The sequence below is a fragment of the Trichoderma atroviride genome, chromosome 3, assembly GCF_020647795.1.
Source record: "Trichoderma atroviride chromosome 3, complete sequence".
NCBI lineage: Eukaryota > Fungi > Ascomycota > Sordariomycetes > Hypocreales > Hypocreaceae > Trichoderma > Trichoderma atroviride.
In genome coordinates, this window is record NC_089402.1 from 4,116,528 (window position 1) to 4,130,584 (window position 14,057).

At 51.9% G+C, this 14,057-nt stretch overlaps 4 protein-coding genes and 1 non-coding gene across 5 annotated transcripts; 3 read left to right on the forward strand and 2 right to left on the reverse strand.

Moving 5' to 3' along the window:
* Nucleotides 1–1,211: 1,211 nt before the first annotated feature.
* TrAtP1_006618 (uncharacterized protein) lies at nt 1,212–1,745 on the forward strand (the record flags this gene model as incomplete). Its single annotated transcript, XM_014082530.2, has 1 exon — nt 1,212–1,745. The coding sequence occupies one exon, from the start codon at nt 1,212–1,214 to the stop codon at nt 1,743–1,745; it is 534 nt and encodes a 177-aa protein (XP_013938005.1).
* Nucleotides 1,746–2,768: 1,023 nt separating this feature from the next.
* On the forward strand, nt 2,769–9,588 carry TrAtP1_006619 (uncharacterized protein). The gene is made up of 3 exons (XM_066113203.1): nt 2,769–5,853; nt 5,950–7,715; nt 7,779–9,588. Exons 1-3 carry the CDS (start codon nt 4,105–4,107, stop codon nt 9,196–9,198), a joined length of 4,935 nt encoding a protein of 1,644 aa, XP_065969289.1. The 5' UTR covers nt 2,769–4,104; the 3' UTR covers nt 9,199–9,588.
* Nucleotides 9,589–9,747: 159 nt separating this feature from the next.
* On the reverse strand, nt 9,748–9,829 carry TrAtP1_006620. Its single transcript has one exon. It is a non-coding gene; the product is annotated as a tRNA-Thr (tRNA).
* A 485-nt stretch (nt 9,830–10,314) lies between these two features.
* TrAtP1_006621 (uncharacterized protein) lies at nt 10,315–13,979 on the forward strand. Its single transcript, XM_014082528.2, has 2 exons — nt 10,315–11,055; nt 11,141–13,979. The coding sequence occupies exons 1-2, from the start codon at nt 10,777–10,779 to the stop codon at nt 12,821–12,823; spliced, it is 1,962 nt and encodes a 653-aa protein (XP_013938003.2). The 5' UTR covers nt 10,315–10,776; the 3' UTR covers nt 12,824–13,979.
* Nucleotides 13,283–13,549, reverse strand: TrAtP1_006622 (uncharacterized protein; the record flags this gene model as incomplete). The annotated part of the gene is made up of 1 exon (XM_014082527.2): nt 13,283–13,549. One exon carries the CDS (start codon nt 13,547–13,549, stop codon nt 13,283–13,285), a length of 267 nt encoding a protein of 88 aa, XP_013938002.2.
* Nucleotides 13,980–14,057: the final 78 nt, after the last annotated feature.

A 14,057-nucleotide genomic window follows, 5' to 3' on the forward strand; every position in this document is an offset into this window, starting at 1 on the left:
ATGCTAGTTGGAAGGCTCATGTGAAAGCTAAAGATGAGCAATATTGGTTTGATGTAGTAGGTCTTCATTTGGATTATACTCATGGTAGTATCCGGGAGTTATGGTCAGAGGATGTCTCTCATGGGACCGGGACTAGTCACGCAAAAGTGCGAAGCGTCTTCACGAAGCTGATAGATGGCTGGAGTAAAGTATAGCTTCCTGCTTTTTTTTTTTTTTTTTTTTTTTTTTTTGAATGACAAAATACCTCAATTAAGAAGATTTGATGCAAATCCCTGTTGTCTGTCCACTATGGCCTTGAATATGTAAAAGTGTGAGGTTACTACTAAGAATCTGACAAACAAGTAGTGTTCAGCCGAATCTGTACATGGCATGATCTGCCACTACGGGTCTTAATCACACCATGGGGTTAGAAGCCACTGTAATTTGGATAACATGGCTTGAAGATGATGTAAATCTATAATCTCAGGGAAGTGTTATCGGGCGCCTAGGCTTCTGTAAAGAGGCTCAAAAAGAATGGGAACTTGTACTGAGAAGTCACTCATATTACCCCTTACATACGTATATACTGCTGCTACTGCTGCTACTGCTGCTACTGCTGCTACTGCTGCTACTGCTGCTACTGCTGCTACTGCTGCTACTGCTGCTACTGCTGCTACTGCTGCTACTGCTGCTACTGCTGCTACTGCTGCTACTGCTGCTACTGCTGCTATTGTTGCTACTCATGGAGCTCCTCTTTCGTTCTTTTTTTTAAAATACTTTAACACTGGTCATAGTGGATCTGCCATATATCGTTAGTTACTGCCAACACAACACCTGCCTCCTACCCAAGTAATGTAAAGAAAGAGCAACTGCTAATGAGTCTGGGAGACAAGTCAAATATGGACACGAGCTTGTGTATTTTATTTTGTTTCTTGTCTCTTCATCGACGCCGCCGCTATTGGAAGCAACTCCTCTGGCTCGATGCCCGAAGGACCCCTCGGCCTATCATATATAGTGCCGGACCCCACGCCTCTTAGCTGGTAGTAACCTAGCCTTATCATCATCACAATACAATCACTACGTTCACTCTCTTGTGCCTCGTTCAATAGGTTATAAGCCCTCGTGCTCCAAGATCACGACAAAGATCACCATCTCATCTGCACATCTGCCACCTGACTGATCAAAAAACATCGCGTCACCAACTCGCGTCAGTGTTTGCCTGACAGCGCACCATGTCAAACTTCAACTTCAAGCTGGACCCAGCTTGCCTCCCCCAACTGACAAGCAAGGGAGACAATTATAGCGAATGGAGGCCCGCATGGCAGATAGCATATGAATGGGCTGAACTGTGGGAAACTATTGAGGATAAACCTCCAACATTGACCCCGACTACCACCACAACTTCGGCCGATACAACCCAAACCACTGTTGATGCTACTGCTTTAACAGATAGCCGCCACCGCCGCCGCAACGATTCAAGGTACGTAAAAATGCCCATCTCCACTACTGACATTATCATGAGTGTATGCCTGATCGACATGGCGATTTGTGCTATTTTAACAGCTTACCGTACGTATGTCCTTCCCCCTCCCCCTCCAGCTGGGCTGCAAGCCCTTCAAGATGATTTGGAAGAACTTGGAGGAGGTCTACACGAGCTTGTCGCCCGGGTAACTCGACTTGAGTCTGGGGAAGTTCCTCAAGTTCAAGCACCCGTGGTGGCCCCCATCCCCGCTCCCAGTTCTAATACTGCTAACGGTACGCAATAGATGTAAAATACACCAGACATGGTGTCTTTCCCGGCCGGGCTTACCAAATAAGACCGGGGGGTGGATATCGGCACAACAAACGATAGGGTGCGGAGGCCAGGGATCAAGGCACGCTATAGGTAAAGAACTAAAAGAAACTCAAGGATAGCACCTTTGCCACTCAAGCTTATACAGACTCTGTGGGACAGATTGACCCCGAATATGCCCATCGAAATATCTCGACTATCAGGACCATCATCGATGAAATAATGCGTCTCAAGTCTGTTGTGGTATTGTTTCTTCCAGAGACGTACTTGCCACTGTTTCTGGACTGGAAAGCAAAGGAATTTCAACACGCAACCAGCGATGTGCGGTTAGGCTTATATATTTTGTTTTATTTTTTATTTCTTCATCGGCGCCGCCACCACCACCACCATCGCCGTAACGACTGTAAGGTAAAAATGCCCGTAACTGACATTGTCATGGGTGTAGGCATAATCCCCTCGACGATATGCGCTGCTTTGACTGCTTACCGTATGCATTTCCCTCCTTCCTCTAGCTCAGCTGGAAGCACTTTAAAGAAGGGTGGAGAATCTTAGAAAAGAGTGCAGTCCCCCGTTCCCCTTCCCCTGGGTATACTATCTGGCTGACGGTGAGACAGTTTGGGATCCAGTACAGCGACAAATGGTTTGTAGGGATGGCCACACCTTTGTTCACAAGTTTTGTAGCTGTGTCGACATTGTTGGGCACGAGCTGGCATGCTATTACTGTTACTTTTTTTTGGGAGAAGTTATCCAGCACACTAATTTCACTATCCAACACCCCAACTGTAGTAGAATAGGGCAGCCAGTTTATATGTTAAATATACAGCTGCCAAATACTTGTTAAAATAGCAACAGTAGCAGCAGTAGCAGCAGTAGCAGCAGTAGCAGCAGCAGCAGCCTAAGCTACAGCTAGAGTGCTAAATAACATAATCGGGGTGCTAGATAACTTCTCTCTTTATTTTTGGGGTGTTGGATAACAGAACTGGGGTGCTGGATAACGGCTCCCTCTTTTTTTATCAGATCTCGTATTTTTGATGTCTTTACCACAGCGGATGTACATTGTTTGCTGGAGGAATAAATGTCATAGTCCTTTTCTCTCTTCTCTCTGCTTCCATTAGTATATGCCAGACTGGTGAACACCGTCTTTATTTCAGGTCACTGGAGGATGGGAATGGAAGCCAGTGCAGTCGAATTCGCGTCTGGTGCTTGCATCAAGACGGCCCCAAGCCACTTGAGGCCACTGTGGAGCGCTTCCTGTTCGGTCCAGCCCGATGCTAGCAATTGAGCAAGTCAGTGAGCGAGTGCCTGCATCGGAAGCTGGGCTTGGCTTATGGGTGGCCAGGCTGTGGCGAGATGCGTCGTGAAGAAGAGAAATAGAGAGCAGGTGGCAGAGAGCAGAGAGCAGCTGTAGTCTCGCCACTCAACACGCTTTGATGGCCCCATTTCCGAGCATAACTGCTTTCCATCGCCATCTACAAGTATGATCATGAGAAGAGTGAAAGGGTGCTGTGGCAGCTCATAAATTGAACACATCGTTTATTCAGCTAGCCTGCCCCATCATCTCATCCCCTGGTCCTTCAGCCGCAGCGCAAATGCGTGGCCCGTCCGCCTTGGTGCCTTGCATTTGACCTGATCTTACCGCTGCTCAAGCTTCATCGCCAGCCACCCAGATTCTGGCGAGCTGCTCGTCGCCTCCACCCGCTCCTCCACCGACCTGCAGCTCCCGACCGCCTCTTTGCTCGATCGCAGGCGCTGCGCTCATTCGCCGCAGCGCTCGATCAATTGGGCTGCAATCGCCAGCGCAGACCCTTGGCCACAACATCATCTTTACTAGGTATAATCACACCCAAGACACCAGCCGCCTGGCACCCCGGTCCGCGAACGGGTCTCTGGATATTGCTACTGCCGTACCTGCTGCTAGTGCTAGCTTGTTTGCCAACAACACGACGCAAGTCTTTTTTTCTCCTTGAGCAGAGATTCGGCCCAAGCGAAAACAGCCGGCGACGTCAATCCGCCGCATCTCTTGGTTGCGCGCATTTCTGCACTGCGCAGCTCATCCTCCGGTGACATCGTGGACAGCCGCAGCCGCAGCCGCCTTGATAGCGCCGAGGCAGCTCGTCACAAGCTCCCCCCTTACGCTACTGGCTACCTTTGGGCGACTCGAGTCCTGGCTTGGCATCTGTTTCGTTGTCGTTGCGGCAAAAAGTCACATCCATCCTCTTGTCGTGGCCGTTTGGGGGTGACGTGAGCATTCGGAGTCGCACCGGGCACTTTTTGCCAGCCACCATCTGCTACTGTAGAAGCTGCCCTCACTTCATAGCCGCAAAGGCGCAGCCATGTCTGCTCCGTATTGGGGCGCGCTGCCTCAGCCAAAAGGCGTCCGCAGCCGGCGAGTTTCAGCAGATTACACAAATGAATTCGCGCAAAGTGATCAGAGGGGCTCATTGGACGTCGAGCGGACGCGCAAAGCCAATCGCGCCTCCGTCCACACAACTTACACCGAGGCTCCCACCGACACGACATTCAGTCCCAACTCGCCGACATCAGCAGCTGACTATCAAGGCCTGGCCCCCAGACCAGCCTCATATCGTGGGTTCCCTCAAGAGCAAGCATTTGAAAGATATGACAGGCAAGATCGACGATCAAACCGAATCCCCGACGAGTTCGAAAGCATGTCCCCAGCTCCGCCATCTGTCACAGATACCATAGTTCGCGGCCCGCCAACAAACTACCGCGACCCTTACGCAGATGATTCATACAACTACTCCTCCCAGTCGACATCTACACAGCCTGCGCGTCAACCTGCAGCCCAGCCTGAAAACATGAGCTACGGCGGACGTGCCGCACCCCCACGAGGTAGTCAATATGGTGCACCGCAACCTTTTGTCGATGGTGGGCTCGCTCGAACAGATAGCATTGCATCCGCCCAACTTCAGCGAACCCCAACCATTGGGCAGAATGAGCGGCGGAAAAAGTTGGCAGACAACCGATCACCCCTCCAGAGGCTTGAGCTGACGCTCGACAGCATGACCAAGGAGGAAAAGAGAGCGCGAGTCGAAGCAGCAGAACAGCGGGCCAGAGCGAGGGCTGCCAAGAGAGCTGCCGCCGAAGCTGCTGACAACCAATCTCCGCTTTCAACTCCCACCCAACGACAAAACCACCGCCCTACGGCAGTCGAGTCGCCCACTGCCGCAACATTATCAAGATCAGCCACAACGCGAGACGTCACCTCAACCAAAGCCACATCTACGCAATCGGTGCAACCCGGACAACGAGTGTCCGAAGACCCATACTATCGCCAGAGCCAGGATGGCCTTCGTCGATCAAAGACGACGGCTGAGCACCAGCCAAGGCAGCTTCCTCAACCTCCCGTCCGCGAAGACCAGCGGCCGAGGCAGCTACCTCAACCACCTGTGCGTGAAGACCAGCAACCTAGGCAGTTGCCTCAACCGCCCATACGTGATGAGCAACGCAGATTCCATCCTCAGGAAGCCTCTCGCCCTGATGATCAGCGCCGGCATTCTAGCCAAGCTGCTCTTCAGTATTCTCAGGGTGGCCCTGATCAGTCGTCGCCTGCCACAGGAGGAGATATACCCAAGCGCAATCTCAGCTTCCGCGAGCGCGATGCCTGGCGTGAGACGAAACCGCTCGACGCAGATAGGAACCAGCCTCCGAAAGGATCCAGCGGCTTTTCGCTCACACGCAGTGGAAGCAACAAGTTGAAAAAGGAGCCCCCTGCAGACGTCTGGCGTCGCATACGCGTCGAAGCAGAACGTCGGTTGCCGCCGGACTCACAGCCTGCCCAGGCTCAGTTTGATGATCCGGGGTCTCCGCAAGGATCCCCGCAAGGATACCCAGTAGGAGCACAGCAACAGGCACACGATAAGGAGCTGCCTCCGTTGCCCCTGGCTGTGAATGATCAGACCAATGTCCGGCCAGATGCAAAAAAGACCTCTACATCTGCTGACGATGCTGAAATCCAGGCTATGCAGCGGCGAGCCACTGAACCCGTCTATGCCCGAGAGGAGCGAGGGCTGAATGCTGAATATGCCCCCGCGGCTGCCATTGGCAGGATCATTTACGAGGCGAGTCAAAAGAAGCGAGGACTCTTTCCACAGCAAAACTCTGCAGTAAAGAGTTTGGAAGATCAGACGAACCATGGTCTAATACCGGAGACACAGGAACCACAACAGCCACAACAGCCACGTCAATCATTTGAGCCGCCGGAGCTGCAGCCATCACAAGAGCGCCTCGAACCACGATTTGTACCCCAGAACCCGGAGGGACCACGTTCTGGCGATGGTTTGAATAACCCGCCCCAGTGGCTAAATGAATGGAGAAAGGGTACCGTCGGCACCTTATCTGGGACCCTTCTTGACCTTGTTGGTAACCAGCCTGCTGGATCGACGGAGAAGAACAACGCTCGCCTGGACCGGGAGCAGGGAGGCCATCATCGGAGAATTAGCAGCATGAATTCAAGGCCACGTAAAGCCGAAGCATTTGATGGAGAGTACGATGATACCAGCGTGCCCACTCGATTCAAACCCCCGTTGTACTTGAAATGCGGCCCGCTTCTGAGATACTGTGGTCTGCGTCACGAACAAGCCCCAGCTAGGCCTCGAGGGCCAGCGGCTGTGCAAGATCGTGAAATTTGGAGAGGAAGCGTCATGATTGTCACCAGCGATGCTGAATCATCCTATGACATTGCGCCGACGCTTCGACTATTCGTGCAGGATATCGAGCTGTTGCCTCCGCCTCCCCACCAGGTGAACGGTGAGCTTTCTCCCGAATATGTGGACCCAATCGCCGGACATCCCAAGCTGGGCCGCAGTGGCGAGACCCTGTATGTTCGACCCGTGGACCATCTCGAAGAAGGTAGAGATCTATCGCACGATGAGTCTGAAGAAGGCCTGTTTGAAAAAACAAGAAGCCCACCAGACGAACCACTGGCGCAGGGACTCCAAGACTATCCGGGATCGTTTGCTAGTCGGCGAGCGCGAGCAAGCATTGATGGGGAGAAGATGCAAAAGTACAAGGAAGTAAGAGGCTTCCGTCTTCATGCTGAACAAGGATGCACGTTTTGGCGTTTCAACATCGAGGTTGAGCTTCGCGAGCAGCAACAACGGATCGCATATCGCATTAACCGTGGTCCAGCTATGGCTTTCTGGGTTCCCGGGCGTGGACAAGCGATGAACATGATGTTCTACTCGTGCAATGGTTTCAGTATCAGCGTCAATCCTAATGAGATGAGCGGTCCTGATCCCATGTGGCGCGACGTGCTGAACTCGCACCAGACACAGCCATTCCATGCCATGATTGGCGGCGGTGATCAGATTTACAACGACTGTGTGGCCTACGATAGCCCACTTTTTGACCAATGGCTTCAGATCACTGTCCCTGAAAAGAAGCTCAACGCTCCTTTTACATATGAGTTGCAGACTGAATTAGAGCACTTTTACCTGGAACGATACTGCTCCTGGTTCTCGCAGGGCTTGTTCGGGCTGGCCACTTCACAAATTCCCATGGTCAATATGTACGATGATCATGATGTTTTCGATGGATATGGCTCTTACTCTCATCATGATATGAGCTCACCAGTCTTTTCAGGCTTGGGGTGGGTGGCCTTTAAATACTACATGCTCTTCCAGCATCAAAGTATTGTGACCGAAACGGAGAATTCTGAGCCAAGCTGGATCTTGGGGGAGTCGCCGGGTCCATACATCCAAGAAGTCAGCCGTAGTCTCTACATGTCTATGGGTGGGAAAGTCGCTCTGCTCGCTGTGGATACTCGCACAGAGAGAACTGAAGACGTCGTGTTGAGCGAGAAGACGTGGGACAAGATTACAAGCAGGATGTATGCCGAGATCAGGAAGGGACAGGTAGAGCATCTGCTCGTCCTTGTTGGAGTTCCAATTGCCTATCCCCGTCTTGTGTGGCTGGAAAACATGTAAGTCGCTGATAAATTCGCCCTTGATCCCCTATATATATTTTTCTTACTGACAACTCGCAGCTTGACCTCAAAACTGATGAGCCCAGTCAAAGCAATCGGCAAAACAGGCGTGTTCGGCAAAACGTTGAACAATATCAATGACAATTATGAGATTTTGGATGATCTCAACGATCATTGGACCGCCAAGAACCACAAACGGGAGCGCACCGTCATAATTGAAGATTTGCAAGACTTGGCTATCGACCGGTCTGTGCGAATCACAATCTTGAGCGGCGACGTCCACCTCGGCGCCGTTGGCCAGTTCTATTCCAACCCCAAGCTCGGCTTGGCCAAACACAACGATCCCAGGTACATGCCAAACATTATATCTTCCGGCATTGTCAATCGCCCACCTGCAGACATCGTCGCGGATCTGCTCAATAAGCGCAACAAGGTCCACCACTTTGACAAGCAGACAGACGAAGCCATGATCCCCATCTTCCAGAATGGCGTTGATGGCAAGCCCAGGAACAACAATAACCTCCTTCCTCATCGCAACTGGTGCTCTATTCGCTTGTGGACACCGGGTAGCACGCCACCTCCATCGCCTCCCATGTCCGACCGCGGACGGAGTCGAAGCCCAGGAGGCGGGAGTTTGCTTCGCAGGCTTTCGTCTAGACGGCGTAGGTCTACCTCGCAGCAGCCTTTTGATGTCTCACGTGAATCCGTGAGAGGTCCTCGGCCCCCAATTTCAGGAGGGGGCAATCTTTTCAAGAACTTTGGCCGGCGGAACTCGGTCGACCAGCAACGCCCTGTAGGAGGGGGAGTAACCCGAACAATGTCCCTTGGACGCGGAGAGTCGGCACAACAGAGCACTGATGCGGCGTACTACGGACAGCAGCACGGTAGCCAGAGCCGATTCGATGAAGCCAACATGAGTGGCCAATGGAGCGGCGAGTTTGACGGCGGATACGCAGATCACCGGGCTCAGGGGCAGCCTCGTCCCTCAGGTCTCCGTGGCGGCGGTGGCAGCGATTATGATGAGTTCTCAGCTGGCGACGAGGCTTACTTTACATCACAAGCGCCTCAACGGGCGCAGACTGTAAATTATCATGCCGGCGGCCCCTCTGGCCACGAAGTCGAAGACCCAGCAGCAGTCCGGCCATTCCACCGAACACCTACGGGACTATCACCCAAAGACATGAAGCAGACCGACAGGCTCGAAGTGAATCTAGAAGGAGCATTAGACATTGCTTTGAACATGGAAGTAAACTGCAAGGACCCTACCGGCATTACAGTGCCGTATCGAATCTTGGTCCCCAAGTTATTCTACGAATACTCATCCAAAGACGATCTGTTCCAGACCGCAGAACCAACGGGGATCAAAAAGTTCCTCAGCTTTAGGAAGAAGCCCAAGGGCCCCGCTGCAGAGCAAGAGCTGGAGCCAGAACCGACTGATGAGATGGGGTATGACGACGAAGTTGACGACGAGAGATATTAGAGCAAGTATATACTGGAGACTTATATACATGGGGGTGGAAGAAGCTTTGATTTGCGACTTTTCTTGTTTTTGGGTTTTAAAATGGCCTTGAGCGGCCATGCGATTTTGTAATGCTTTTTCTTTTCTTCACTTTCTTCTTCGGCGTGTTTATGTCTAGCTTGCGATTACTGGTTATCGAGAATACAGACTGGATGCCAGCTCTTGTTGATATTAGAATATATAGATTGAGAAGTACAGGACTGTCTATATAGGGTGTAACTACATTGGGGGGCGAAAAAAAGGTTTTCTTCGTTATATAAACTTTGCCAGTTGCCTTTTCTTCACGCGAATATAGAGCTATAATGGGAACATATTATTTGAACGGGGAAGCATTGAAATATCAAATGAGACAAAGATATAGGCACGAAGAAACAAATGAAATAAAGATACGTAGCGAATGCTAAAAAAAAGCAAAGAAATGAATAGGTAGGTACCCCTATTAGAGTCGAACTGATCACCTTGGTTAGAAATACTAGTGACATAACGAATGCTAAAAAAAGCAAAAATAAATGCCCACTATCAGAGTCGAACTGATCACCTTGTCATGTCAGAGAAGTACTAGTGACACGCTATACCGCTTAGCCAAGCGGGCCTTATATGTCTCGGATACAATCATAATGTTATATGAAAGTGACACGAGGAACTGTTGACAACACTGTGCAATTTAGAGGTTTTAGGCGGGGCGCTTCATCGAATTCCTGAGCCTCGGTAGCGATTTGAACGACCTGCCTAGACAGGTGAAAAATTATTGAGAATGAGGGGAAATTCGAACATGTTAGTCATAGATCCTGGGCCATTGTGATGTCAATTTATAGCAGAAGAATTACACACGTCATCAACAGCTGTGGCAGACCTGGAATACAATAGTATAGAGTTGCATAGGTGCTAATGAGATGCCCTGCCGTTTACGCTGATCGCTGTCTCAAAAGCTCCATCCGGAGCTGTACTCGCTATCGATTGCGGCTTCAGCGCGCTATTAGGGAGCAGGCTGAGGCGTATTAGCGCGATCCGCTCAGGCGGTCGATCGCTGCAGCAATGCCCCGTTGCATGGAACAACGTTATTTCGGGGGGAATTGTCGCCCCCATCTGGACGGAATCGGTTTGCGCCTCTCGTACATGGCAAACCTCATCGTTGATCAGACGCGGGTGCTTCTACTGTGCTTACTACGCAAATCTCTGATTGAAACCGGCATCTTGACATCACCAAGCACAAACTTTGGTGGCAAGGCTTGCGGGTGGCTTTTTAATTTTCTAGCCCTGGAGCCCTGGCTTTAAATCGCTGCTCCCCAGACTAATTAGGCGCAGATTATAGGTGCCGACCTCCTTATAATACTCACCACCACCACCCTACTAGGCCCACTACGGCCGCTCGGCGTGGTAACTGCTGTCATCATCTACCGCTGCCATTATATCCCACCACCTCACATGTCCGCATGGCCATCCTCCCTTGGCTTCCAGTTGTTTTAGCCCAGCCTGCTACCACAACACAGCAACCTACGCCTTCCTCTGCGTGAGGGAGAGCAGCAATTGGGCTCGAAAATGCCCCCCTCAGACCTCTCGGTGGCCGAGGAAATATACAGGGGCGTCGCGGCGCTGCTGCGTCTGCTGTTGAAATGGATCAGAGGCCCGGCCATGCACAAGGTTGCCGTCTTAGTCGCCAAAGTGCTGCACCAGATCAAGAGGAACCTGACGGCCAGGCGGCTGCTGAGCTTCCCGCACCTGCTGGCCTTTCTCTGGATGATCCTGCTGCTCTGGGGCGAGCGCTGGATCTACGCCAACCACGTCAACGTCTGTGACTGGAGGAGCTGGGAGAAGTGGGTGAGTTTATGCTGCTTGCCATTGCCCTTTTGGAGTCTTCTAGTATAAGGAGAAGAGGACAATCGCTAATCTTGACGACAAACAGCCCAAAGGCGCAACTCCCCATCATCTCGTCCTCATTGCCGACCCGCAAATCCTCGATCCTCATACCAACCCCGACTGGCCGTGGGCGGAACTCGCTGTCGTCGTCGCCGTTACCGATCGATATCTCAAGCAAAGCTACGATGCGCTGCTGCACAAGCTACACCCGGACAGCCTTTTCTTCCTCGGCGATATGCTCGAGGGCGGGCGAGAATGGAAGACGAGGCAAGGCAACTTTGTCGATCCTAAATGGGGGTCCCGTTCACGTACAGCCAAGGAACAGCGATGGGTCAAGACATGGCATCGCAATTATGGCGACGAATTCTGGCTGGAAGAATACCAGCGCTTTGGGAACATCTTCTTCGATTGGAATGTGGCGGGGAGCAAGCCAGGCCCGTGGCAGAGAGGCCGCAAGTTTGTGGCGAGCTTGCCTGGAAACCATGATCTCGGCTTTGGCGCCATGGTCCAGGAGTCCGTGAGGGATCGCTACCAGGCCTATTTCGGAGAAGGAAACCGAGTCGACGTCGTAGGAAACCACACCATTGTCTCGGTCGATGCCGTCTCCCTCAGCGCGGGGACGTCCGAGCAGAAAGGCAAACACGATCTAAGCGCCATCTACAAACCCGTCCACGAATTCCTCGACGGCGTCCAATCTACAAAGCGAAAAATGGCCAAGAAGGAACTCAACTTTTGGTACGGCGTGGACATGGGGCCCAAGTTCAAGCACCACGTCGAGGACCTGGACCACGCAGACTTGACCCGATGGTCGAGAGATCCCGGACCAGGAGCTGCCGACTTCCCCACGCTGCTCCTCACGCATGTTCCTCTCTATCGTCCTCCTGGGACTCCCTGTGGGCCGCAGCGGGAGCACTGGCCGCCAAAGAATAAGCCCAACCCCGATGGCAGCTTGGACACTAGCAATTCTATATCGGTGGTGGCTGGCTACCAATACCAGAACGTGCTTTCAGAAGAAGATTCAGTGAAGCTAGTCAAGAGCGTCGGCAACGTCGTCAATGTGTTTTCAGGCGATGATCACGATTACTGTGAGCTCGTTCACTCCGAGGCCAAGGACAGCGTGCGAGAAATCACCGTCAAGACGATGAGCATGTCTCAGGGTGTGCCAACTCCGGGCTTCCTCATGGTCAGTCTCTACAACCCAATCGACAAAGACGGCAAGCCCCTGCCAGGCGCACCCGAGCAGACTGTGCAGACCCATCTTTGCCTACTACCTAACCAACTCGTCAAATACATGAATTACATCGCCTTTACCCTCTTCTCCCTCATCATCCTAGCCGTCAGGGCATTCTTCGTCCCCGTCCTCAACCTCACCCCATTCGCACTACCGCCCGAGCGAAGAAACGCATTCCTCCCCGTCTACAAAGAAAAAGTCGAGCCGCCAATCACGCCGTCGTCTAGCTCGAGCAACGGCGGTGGCAGCAGCATGCGCTGGGCCGGCAAGAAGGGCAAGCACAGGCATCGCTGGAGCATGGCCGATGGGCCGCGCATCAAGATCAACCAAGACTACTACGACGGCGGCAAGGCGTGGAAGACGACAACGGGCAGGGGGGGAGAGATTTTCCGTCAAAGTAATGGTCGCGGAGATGTGGACTACAGCATGGCGAGTGACTTGGATCGCGGTGCTGTTTTGGATCTACTTGATACGGAACGGTTGATTCAGAAAAAATAGCTACCTACATATATCTAGGCCACCCACGAATGGCCGCCGGCGAAAAAAAAAAGACTGGGAGTGAATTTAGTAGCTGTTTTTTTTTTTGTTTTTTCTTTCTTCTTTTCTGTATATGGAAGGCTTGCCGGTGCTACTGTTACTTTTTACCTACTATTACTACTACTATTACTCGTAATTACCCATTGACATGTATGGGGGGGGAGAGCGTGTTTGCAACTGGAGACATACGCATTGAATCAGGATCACGGCTGGCTAGAACAGGTTGATACCACAACAAAATATAATACCAGAATTCCTTCATCTCATCCGTTTCGCCAAGATTAAAAGCCCATAAGAATGAATATTGCAAACCACAAACAGTTTCCCCCCAAATCACATCCACATCATCACCTCGCCCTCCTCCCAACCCCAATCCTCTCATTCCTCTCCTCCCTCGTCCTCCTCGCCCTCCCCTCCCCATCATCCAGCACCCCCTCCATCGCCTGCGCGCCCAGTCCAAGCCCCCCCCATCGCCGCCGTCGTCTGCCGCGTCGCCGCCTCTCCGGCGTTCGACCCCGTGGCCTCGGAACCAGCACCCGCAGAAGCAGAAGCAGAAGCAGCCCTCGCAGCAACTTCCGCAGCGCGCGCCTGTTGAGCCGCGTGAAGCGCTTCGCTGGCGCGCCGGTCCTCGTAGGCGGCAATGTCCTCGGCTGTGATTTGGATGGTTGTCGGTGGGCGGCGGAGCATCTTTTTAAATCTTTCCCTCTTTTTATATTCTCCCCTGGTTTTTTTTTTTTTTTTTCCTCGTTGAACTCAAATGAGAAAGCCCCCTTCAGCGGTCGCTGAAATGATTCAAAAGCGTAAGTATCGCTCTTTTTCAATATGTTCTTGTTGGTCGTAGTCTTTGCGGTCTTCCCTTTTTCTACAATCTCTTTGTTCTTTTCTTGCACAGGCGCTGTTCCGCTATGTCGCCGTTGCTTCGTTTTATCTCGTGCGAAATCAAGTTTTGAGTAGAATGAGTGAGATGCCACTTCTTATGGCAAAGAGATTCTCAAAAGTTGTCGTGGAGAAGAGAGTCGTTCACATACCTTTTGGTGTGAGATATGAACGTGAGATGGAATAAAGTAAGTGAGATGCACGAGCTAGGGAAAGATCCCCTGTAAACCCGCCACAGCGGCAGCCACAACTGCAGTGGCGCAATTTTCACTCACCCAGCGCAGCAAACTTCACATACTTATCAACCAACTCAATTGAT